The 11,507-nt window shown below is 36.0% G+C and overlaps 1 protein-coding gene across 1 annotated transcript; it reads left to right on the top strand.

Annotated features, from left to right (window-relative positions):
- The first annotated feature begins 10,147 nt into the window (after nt 1-10,147).
- LOC107935432 (F-box/kelch-repeat protein At3g06240) lies at nt 10,148-11,507 on the top strand. Its single transcript, XM_016868038.2, has one exon. It carries the CDS (start codon nt 10,148-10,150, stop codon nt 11,375-11,377), a length of 1,230 nt encoding a protein of 409 aa, XP_016723527.2. The 3' UTR covers nt 11,378-11,507.

Here is an 11,507-nt window from a genome sequence, read left to right on the forward strand (position 1 = left end):
CAGTGATCAACTCCTCGATCGAAGGTCTATCCGTGGTTCGATTGAGCTGATTTTTGGACAGCAGCTAGGTGATAAGGTGTTCTTGACTTTGTACGGTCGGATTTTTCATCCGAGACTTGTAGCGTCGGAAATACCCATTTTTCAGCAGCTACATTTTTGGTGATGTTCTCTCATTTTTCTCTCTTTTGCTAAAGATTACATATTGTTAGCCTTGTCGGAGTTGAATGCTTGTTGTAGGCTTGATATTGTGATCTTGTAGTCGAACATTTGATAATAGTAGAGCTCTTTATCGGACTCTAAAGTCCCGTGGTTTTTACCCTTAATTTAGAGGGGTTTTCCACGTAAAAATATCGGTGCCTCTATTTATTTTTGTTGTGGTTGCATTAGTTGATTTGTGGTTGATTAAGGTTGCTAGAGAACATATCTTGTGCTATTGTGCTTGCCATAATTTTTGACAGGAGTTATAAGGAGAGAAAGAACACCGGTTGTGCTTTCGCTTTGTTTCGGTTGTTCGGTTTCTTCCCAACAAACTGGTACCAGAGCTTAGTTATTGTGTCAGGTAATTATGGAAATTAATACGAGTAAGATGATTATGTTGAATGGCACAAATTATCAACTTTGGCGGAATAAAATGAAGGACTTGTTGTTTGTGAAGGCTTTGCATCTTCCGGTCTTTACTACTCAAAAACCCGATTCGAAAAGTGATAAAGAATGGGAATTTGAGCATCAACAAGTGTGTGGCTTTATTCGGCAATTTGTTGAAGAAAATGTTTACAACCACATTGATCAAGAGACACATGCTCGAACATTGTGGGAGAAGCTTGAAAGCTTGTATGCTTCGAGGTCGGGCAATAAGAAGTTATTTTTGCTGAAGAAAATGATGGCGCTGAAATATAAAGAAGGAATGTCTATAGCTGACCATGTTAGTGAATTTCAGAGTGTGATGAATCAGTTGCTTGGTATGGGTGTCAAATTTGATGACGAGATTTTAGGACTTTGGTTGCTTGCTACTCTACCAGACTCTTGGGAGACCTTTCGAGTCTCACTCATTAATTCTGCCCCACGGGGTATTATTACTTTGGATTTGGCTAAGAGTGGTGTGTTGAATGAAGAGGTTAGAAGAAGATCTCAGGGTTCTACATCACAGTCCGAGGTGTTGGTTATTGAGAACAGGGGGAGAAACAGAGACAAAGATGGAAAGGGTAGAGATAAAAGCCGAAGCAAGTCAAGATCGAGATACACGAATCTTGAGTGTCATCATTGTGGTAAGAAAGGTCATATCAAGAAATATTGCTTCAAGTGGAAGAAAGAGAACAAAGGTGGTGGTGATAAACACGATCGGAATGACGATGAAAAATCTGAGCGTGTTGCTACTGTTACTCGTGAAGATTTGTTAGTTATTTGTGATGAGAATTTGGTCAACCTAGCATGCGACGAGACTAGTTGGGTGATTGATACTGGTGCATCACTTCATGTCACGTCGAGGAAGGAATTCTTCACATCTTATACTCCTGGTGATTTTGGGGTATTGAAGATGGGTAATGATGGTTTGGTTTCGGTTATTGGTATGGGAGATGTTAGCTTGGTAAGTAACAATGGAACAAAGTTAACTCTCAAGGATGTCAGACATGCACCGGATGTCCATTTGAATTTGATTTCTGCAGGAAAGCTTGATGATGAGGGATTCTATAACACCTTCAGTGAAGGGCAGTGGAAGCTGACTAAAGGCTCATTGGTTGTGGCTCGAGGAAAGAAGAGCTCAAATTTGTACTTGATGCAAGCTTTGACTTCTCGAGAGACGGTGAATGTGACACTGAATGACAACTCAACTGAGTTGTGGCATAAACGACTCAGTCACATGAGTGAGAAGGGGCTTAGCTGTTTAGCGAAGAAGAATCAACTTTCGGGTTTAAAGAATGCTACACTGAAGAATTGTGCTCATTGTCTAGCAGGAAAGCAGAAAAGAGTTTCATTTAGAAGCCATCCTCCTCATAGGAAATCAGAGTTGCTAGAGTTGGTCCATTCAGATGTTTGTGGTCCGATAAAAGTAAGATCACATGGTGGTGCACTTTACTTTGTGACTTTTATTGATGATTGTTCAAGAAAGCTATGGGTTTACACTTTGAAGTCTAAAAATCAAGTCTTTGAGGTGTTTAAACAGTTTCAAGCATCAGTTGAAAGGGAAACTAGGAAAAAGTTGAAGTGCATTCGTACTGATAATGGTGGCGAGTACATAGGGTCGTTTCATGAGTATTGTCTGCGACAGGGAATCAGACATCAGAGAACACCACCAAAGACTCCACAGTTAAATGGGTTAGCTGAAAGAATGAACCGAACATTGATTGAGAGAGTCAAATGTTTGTTGTCAGATGCAAAGTTACCAAGATCGTTTTCGGCTGAAGCTTTGAATACAGTGACACATGTGATAAATCTGTCTCCTAGTGTTCCTTTGAAAGGTGATGTGCCAGATAGAGTTTGGTTTGGTAAAGACGTGTCATATGATCACCTACGTGTGTTCGGTTGTAAAGCATTTGTTCATGTTCCAAAGGATGAAAGATCCAAGTTGGATGCCAAGGCTCGACAATGCATTTTTATTGGTTATGGTCTAGATGGTGAGTTTGGTTATAGACTCTATGATCCAGTTCAGAAGAAACTCGTGAGAAGCAGAGATGTTGTCTTCATTGAGGATCAGACCATTGATGACATTGATAAGACGGAGAAAGTGCATTCACAAGGTAGTGGTGACTTGATCGATGTGAATCCGGTTCCCCTAGACTCTTCACCAGATCCTATCCAGGATGATGTGCATGGTGATGTTAGTGGTGACCATCAGACTATAGGTGACTTTGATACTCCTATGGATGATGTTGTGAATGATCAACAACAAGCACCTATAGCTCCACCAGCAGTTCCACTTCGAAGGTCTTCCAGAGATCGACGATCTTCTGTCAGGTATTCTCCTGATGAATATGTTCTTTTGATTGACGGGGGAGAACCTGAATGTTATGAAGAGGCTATGGAGAGTGAATGCAAAGATCAGTGGGTTGAAGCGATGAAAGACGAACTTCAATCTTGCATGAGAACCATACTTTTGAATTGGTGAAACTGCCTAAGGGCAAAAGAGCTTTGAAGAATCGGTGGGTTTACAGGTTGAAGCAAGAAGAGAAGTCTTCATCTCCACGATACAAAGCTAGATTGGTCGTCAAGGGTTATACTCAGAAAAAGGGGGTTGATTTTGAAGAAATATTTTCTCCGGTTGTGAAGATGTCCTCTATCAGAACTATACTGAGTTTGGCAGCTTGTTATGACCTAGAGGTTGAACAAATGGATGTGAAAACTGCTTTTCTTCATGGTGACTTGGAAGAAGAGCTTTACATGGAGCAGCCAGAGGGTTTTGTTGCACAAGGGAAAGAGGACTATGTGTGCAGATTGAAGAAGAGCTTGTATGGTTTGAAGCAAGCTCCAAGGCAAAGGTACAAGAAGTTTGAGTCTGTTATGGGGGAGCAAGGCTACAAGAAGACTACTTTTGATCATTGTGTGTTTGTTAAGAGATTCTCTGGTGATGATTTTATTATTCTTTTGCTCTATGTTGATGATATGCTTATTGTTGGTCAGAATGCTTCTAGAATTGAGAAGTTGAAACAAGAGTTGAGTAAATCCTTTGCAATGAAGGATTTGGGGCCAGCAAAGCAAATTCTTGGCATAAGACTGACACGTGATAGAAAGGCCAAGAAATTATGGTTATCACAAGAGAGGTACATTGAGAAAGTACTTCAAAGGTTTAGTATGGACAAAGCTAAAGCGGTGAATACTCCCTTTGCTATGCACTTTAGATTGAGTGTTAAGCATAGTCCTTCCACAGAAAAGGAGAAGGAAGAGATGCAGAAAATTCCTTACTCTTCAGCCGTGGGTAGTTTGATGTACGCAATGGTTTGCACGAGACCAGACTTGGCTTATGCCGTTGGTACAATTAGTCGGTTTCTTTCTAATCCAGGCAGAGAGCATTGGAATGCAGTGAAGTGGATTATGAGATATCTTCGTGGCACTTCCAACATGAAACTTTGTTTCGGCAATGAGAAACCTGTTCTTGTTGGGTATACAGATTCAGACATGGCCGGAGACATTGACTCGAGGAGATCTACTTCAGGTTACTTAATCACTTATGCAGGGGGAGCTGTGGCATGGCAATCGAGACTGCAAAAGTGTGTTGCATTGTCCACCACCGAATCAGAGTTCATTGCAGCAATCGAAGCGTGTAAGGAGATGCTTTGGATGAAGAAGTTTGTGCATGAGCTTGGTTTTACTCAGGAGAAGTATGTCCTATACTATGATAGCTAGAGTGCTATTCATCTTGGTAAGAACTCAACTTTTCATGCTAAATCTAAGCATATTGATGTGAGGTACCATTGGATACGAGATGTTCTTGAAGCTAAGCTGTTAGAGCTTGAGAAGATACACACTAATGATAATGGTGCTAATATGTTGACGAAGGCCTTACCAAGAGGAAAGTTTGAAGCATGTTGTTTGACCTCCGGCATGGAGGCATTCCCCACATAGTTGGAGGGGGAGATTTGTTAGGTATGGGTCCCTCTATGTGGGGAAAACCCATATTTTCTGTCACAATGTTTTGCCTTCTTTTTGGTTTTGTCAAAAGCCAATTTTTTTGGCCTTTTAACGTGGGAGTGGGCAGCATTCTTAATTGAGAGCAAAAATTCTCAATTACATCCAGAGAGAAACAGAGAGTGAGATTGAAGTAGAAAAATCAGTTTTTCAAGCTTGGTGCAGCAGTGATCAACTCCTTGATCGAAGGTCCATCCGTGGTTCGATTGAGCTGATTTTTGGACAGCAGCTAGGTGATAAGGTGTTCTTGACTTTGTACGGTCAGATTTTTCATCCGAGACTTGTAGCGTCGGAAATACCCATTTTTCAGCAGCTACGTTTTTGGTGATGTTCTCTCATTTTTCTCTCTTTTGCTAAAGATTACATATTGTTAGCCTTGTCGGAGTTGAATGCTTGTTGTAGGCTTGATATTGTGATCTTGTAGTCGAACATTTGATGATAGTAGAGCTCTTTATCGGACTCTAAAGTCCCGTGGTTTTTACCCTTAATTTAGAGGGGTTTTCCACATAAAAATATCGGTGCCTCTATTTATTTTTGTTGTGGTTGCATTAGTTGATTTGTGGTTGATTAAGGTTGCTAGAGAACATATATTGTGCTATTGTGCTTGCCATAATTTTTGACAGGAGTTATAAGGAGAGAAAGAACACCGGTTGTGCTTTCGCTTTGTTTCGGTTGTTCGGTTTCTTCCCAACAGGTTATACACTTATACTTGCAAGTGTCATCTTATTAATAACAAACTTTGCAGCCCTTGAGACCCTAACAGTTGTCTACATTCAATAAATTTTACAATGAAGTTATACTATATGAATATGATATAAAAAAATTAATTAATATAGACATTAAAAAAGCATGAATACAAAGCATGTTCTGAATATTTTGAAAAAAAAAACGTACACATTAATATATCAAAATTTATGATTCACTATTTTGTTATTTACTTTCACAGGATTATGGTTTCTTTTTTATAAATTGGGTCCAACTTTCCAAATTTTTGTACCAAAGTCTTAGTAAGTATCCAATAAATGTTGTTGGAAAAAGTCATATAGTAAGGGTCCAACTTTGATGAAATAATGTAACAATGTTTTTATTAATTTCATAAAATAGAAATTGAATAATTGAATTTAAAATTTATGAACGTAAAATTAGAAATCAAAGGATTTCATTAAGAATTTAAGTTGATGTTGAAAACCAAAGAAGTAAGAATATGTGTAGGATTTCATTAAGTAAGAATAGTTTATTTAATTAATTAGGAATTTTAATTTTATTTAGTAAATCAATATATAATTATAAGTCGGATGATCAATTTAAAATAGTTTTGAGGGTATATATATCTTTCACTATTTAGAGTTTTGAAGTTGGTGTTTTTATATATAGTATTGATTAGTTAGTTCGGATAATTAGTATATGAAAGAACAAAAAAATGATATACTCAAATGGAACTAAATTAGCTCCGAATAATTGAAGTTTGAAATCAAGGACCAGTGCCTAGAAGTGGGGCATCATGCGGATATTCTATCTTGGAACATTTGCGGGATAGGGTCAGATCAAAACAAATGGCATTAGGGGATGTGTTTATGTGATGTGGCCGAGTTGAAAGATTCAACTTGTGATGGCGTTGGATTCAGTTTGTTGTGCTCTCTTTTCGTTTATTTTGAGGAGCTTGTTCATGAACATGTTTGCTTGGTTGGCATGGAGATGGGGGCTTATCTTGCGTGCTACATCATTATGATCATTTGGTCGGCTCAAATTGATGTCATTCTTAGTAAGTTGGTTATGAACTTGGATGGCTTCTGCTCTGTACCATTTTGAGGACTTTGTAATGGCTTTGGGCTTTATGCGATGATTTGTTTATCACTTGGCTAGCTTTTGTCACTGGTTCATGGAATTTTCTGCTTCTATTTTTGTTGAGCTTAACGATGAATGGAGCCTGGGTTGGACGCATGGGTAATTTTTCTTTCGTAATTCTTGGAATCTGAATGCTTCTACGTTCTCCGATTTAACAGGCACTCTCGTTTGCCTCATTTTGTGTGGTGATAATTTGGATTTGGATCTATGATAAGCTACGTTGAGGATGTAATAAAATATTCGTGTAAAATTTTTTATTAGTATTAATTTTACATTTTATCTTTAAAATAATTTTTATTAAAAAATCATATTTTTTTACCGTTAGTATATTTTTTAAATTCAAAATAAATGTTGACAAGAATCAAAAGATAATTGAATCAACTAAGCAAGCAAAGAAGCTAACCCATATATAAAAGATTGATAATTAAATAAATTATGAAGGGATGAAAGTTAATAACAAATTTGATTACAGTAGGCAATTTTGAGTATGGTGAGTGGCAGTGACTACAAGGATCTAAAGTCATTTTTAAATTTAAACCGAACAAATATATTCGATTCGAATTTCATCTCGTTCGACTCGATTTGAGAAAATTTCAAATTGAGTTAAGATGATAAAATATGATTCGTCAACTTGATTAACTCGAAACTTTTCCATTCGATTCGATTTGATCGAACGTTCACCCCTAGTCGGGCATACATAGTCCAACAACTACTCAAGACTAATGTATGTCACAAATGAAAAAATCTATAAGCGGATTCAAGATCTATTCTACTTAGTTTCTCCCCGATTTATGTCAGTTCAGTCAGTCACATTTATACATTTATCTTCTAGGAGTCATTCAATCCGATGCACAAGACAAAAGATCTCTCCAATTAAACTTAATAGATGACATATAAGTTTTTCAACCAGTTTGCTAAATTTTGGTTAGAGTGAGAGTTTTTTTACTAACTTACCTTATTTGTTTAAAAATTTTGCTGATTATAAATATCATATGAAACTGATTTTCCTACCATATCAATTTGCCTTGTTTTTTTCCAAGTTTATTGGATGGTGGTTAGAGAGCGAAGAGTAAATATTATCTTTTACACGCAAATAAGGAAATTTTTTTCGAAAATGCGTGTAAATAATGTATTAAATACTTTCCTTTTATGCTTTTTTTTCTTCAAGGTTAAGGTTGCCGCCATAGATGACTCCTAACTTTTAGGAAAATATAGTTACCATAGATGCAGATGCCAAGATTTGAAGTGCCAGAAGCTTTGGTTATGGAAATTCTGTGTAAAGTTCCAGTTAAGTCCCTTATTCGTTTCAACTGTCTCTGTAAGTATTGGTGTTCTTCTTTTCAAACTCCTCGTTTCATTTCCAAGCATTATCACAACAACCTTAAAAACAATAACCTTAACCCCGTTCTCCAACGATTTGATGCCAATGCCAACATCCCTTATTTCTCTCAACTTTCAGTTGAAAAAGATAAAAACTTTTTAGTAAAACAAAACATTCGCTCTCCTCTTTTTATGCACAATACCCCCTATGTTTGGGGTGCTCGTCACGGATTATTTTGTTTACATAGTCCTTGCATGGATAATACGGAGGTTTCCATTTGGAACCCATCAACTTGAGAATTTAAAATCCTTCCTCCGTCCTCAGTCCAACGACCTACTTACCTAGGCCTTACTTGTGGCTTTGTTCATTTTGACTGCGGTGCTTTCGAGTTTGATTCTAAAACTGATGACTACAAATTCATACGATTTGTTACTCTTTCTTTTGTTGATAGTGAATGTGAAACTTCAAGTGGTGATGGTATGTCCCAAGTTGAGTTGTATTCTCTTAAATGCGATTCTTGGAAGGAAATTCCATCTCCTAATTATAGACCATTTGATTTATATTTGAGTAACAATTACTTAGATGGAATTTTTTATTGGCAAACAACGACGGGGAACGCTCCTTATGAAAATTTTTTGATTCTTTCATTTGACACAGCTAATGAGAAGTTTTCGGCTTCACCTATCCCAGAATTTGTCGGGATTTACCCACAACATGATATCCTCGAGGTATTGGTGTTTAATGGATCTCTTGGTGTTATTGCTTACACGGTGGAAAGAATTGACATGTCTTTTGATTTATGGGTTATGAATGGAGAAGTATGGACTAAGCAATTCAGTATTGAATCTATTCCTGGAGTTGTCAGACCATTAGGGTTTTGGAAAAATGGTGAAATGTTTCTTTTAAACACAAAATATGAAGTAGTCTTGTTTGATCCCTCCACCCAAGAACTTAAGGTGCTTCGGATCATCACTTACCTGGATCATCATCGAGAGTACGTCTCTCTCTTTCTTTTCTTTTTTTTTTTTTATGTTGAGAGCCTAATTCCAATCAATGGAATACAAGAGCATAAGAGTCATATAATACGTCAACTAATTAAAGATGCATCAAATAAACACTGAATGTAATCTTTCCTAGTTTATATTCATAATTATCATAATGATTTTACAACCTTCCAAGCTCTCTTGCTTTTTTTATCAAAGGATGGAATGATGTAGTCAATTGAAAAACCCTTTTGATGATAATTATTATTGAAATTAGTTTAATATATTTAAAATGCTTATATACAGGGAAACATTACCTTTATAAGTTCTTCCTTTTACATTTGATAATGCAACAATTAGTTTCTTATCAATTAATTCTTCTAACAATTGCCCTTCAATTTCTACAAGACTTCCAGTTGCATATACATCACAAATATTTTAAAAATAATAATAATAATTTATTAAACCTAAATTAAACACTAAACGTTAACATTATTATCTTTGGATATCAAAATATATAAATTTTTTCAAATATAGGTATACTAGATTGGACCAAAAATAACATAAGTACCACCTTAGAAAAAGGTGTCAAATTCTGGTTCCAAGCGATATATCAAGTCAAAATTAGATATTTAAACATAATTGATTTGAAGATAGAGATTGCTAAAAATTCTCAGGTATTCATTTGAACCTTTTGAAAATTTTTAAAGTTAGCAATTGGATTTGATCGTTTCAAGCATGGAACTAAACTTTAATTTGGCATATCTACTTACATTACAAAAAGGCAAAATGGGGGATTAGATGCTTAAAAAGTTACCCTTGCTTTCCCTCATGTTAGAAACTTGAGCACTAGTTGTTGAATATTTGTAAGTTGGATATGTAAAGGTTAAGTCAAAAGGAAAAGAAAAGCAAAACCTTGGAATTTTTAGAGACGAAACTTGATTAAATAATTTTGGGATGGTATTCATCCCTAATTATTTTCGTATGTTTTTACGAATTTGGGGACGGAATTCGTCCATAAAGCTTTAGGGACGAAATTAATCTATGAAGATTATTTTTCGTAATTATCCCTAAAAAAATTTAAAAATAGTTTTTAAGAATGCATGTAAGGGACTGCTTAAATTGTCTCCAAATCTATTAGGGACATTTTTAATCTTCCCAAAACCCCTAAATTTTGTAGTGAACTATGCCATATAAAACTAACTTACCTTATTTGTTTACAAATTTTTCCATGAATTATATACATCATATGAAACTGATTTTCCTAAAATACTAATTTGCCTTGTTTTTTTCCAAGTTTATTGGATGGTGGTTAGAGAGCAAAGTGTAAATATTATCTTTTACAGGCAAATTAGAGAGAGAGAAAAAAGAGAAGAAGATGCAGATGCCAAGATTTGAAGTGCCAGAAGCTTTGGTGACGGAAATTCTGTCTAAGCTTCCAGTTAAGTCCCTTATGCGTTTCAACTGCATTTGTAAATATTGGTGTTCTTTTCATACTCCTCATTTCATTTCCAAGCATTATCACAACAACCTTAAAAACAATAACCTTAATCCCCTTCTCCAGCGATTTGATGGCAACGCCAATCTCGCTTATTTATCTCAACTTTCAGTAGAAAAAGATGAAAACTTCTTAGTAAAACAAAACATTCGCCTTCCTTTTTTCATTCACGATTCCCCCTATGTTTGGGGTGCTTGTCATGGATTTTTTTGTTTACATAGTTCTTTCATGAATGATATGGAGGTTGCCATTTGGAACCCATCAACTAGAGAATTTAAAATCCTTCCTCAGTCCTCAGTCCAACGACCTACTTACCCAGGCCTTACCTGTAAGTATGTTATTTTTGCCTGCGGTGCTTTCGAGTTTGATTTTAAAAATGATGACTACAAATTCATACGATTTGTTACTCTTTGTTATGTTGATACTGAATGTGGAATTGAAAGCCCTGATGATGTGTCCCAAGTTGAGTTGTATTCTCTGAAATGCGATTCTTGGAAGGAAATCCCATCTCCTAATTATAGCCCACTTGATTATTGTTTGAGTAATAATTGCTTAGATGGAATTTGTTATTGGCAAATAGTAATGGGGAACTCTCCTTATGAAAAAGTAATGATTCTTTCATTTGACATGGCTAATGAGAAGTTTTCGGTTTCACCTATCCTTGAATTTGTCGGGTTTTTCTCAAAAACCAATATTAACGTATTGGTGTTTAATGGATCAGTTGGTGTTCTTGTTTACCCGGTGGAAGGAATTGACAAGTCTTTTGATTTATGGGTAATGAATGGAAAAGAATGGACTAAACAATTCAGTATTGAATCTATTCCTGGAGTTGTCAACCCATTGGGGTTTTGGAAAAATAATGAACTATTTCTTTTAAATACAAATTATGAAGTAGTCTTGTTTGATCCCTCCACCCAAGAGCTTGGGATCAATTCTTACCTGGATCATCATCGAGAGTACGTCTCCCTCTTTTTTTATGTTGAGAGCCTGGTTTCAATCAATGGAATACAAGAGCATAGGGATCATATAATACGTCAACTAGTTGGAGATGCATCAAATAATATAAATAGAAATATAGATCAAGTAGATACTAAATATGATGATGGATAGGGAACTTGAACATAAATGTGTAAGACCTAATGAGCATTTTTATGTAGACTACAGTCACTTGTGAGCTTCTTAATATTACTGTTATTATTTGGTTTATATGTTTGAGATGTTATCCTTTTCAACTTTTCAA

This window comes from Gossypium hirsutum, chromosome D10 (assembly GCF_007990345.1).
Source record: "Gossypium hirsutum isolate 1008001.06 chromosome D10, Gossypium_hirsutum_v2.1, whole genome shotgun sequence".
Lineage (NCBI taxonomy): Eukaryota > Viridiplantae > Streptophyta > Magnoliopsida > Malvales > Malvaceae > Gossypium > Gossypium hirsutum.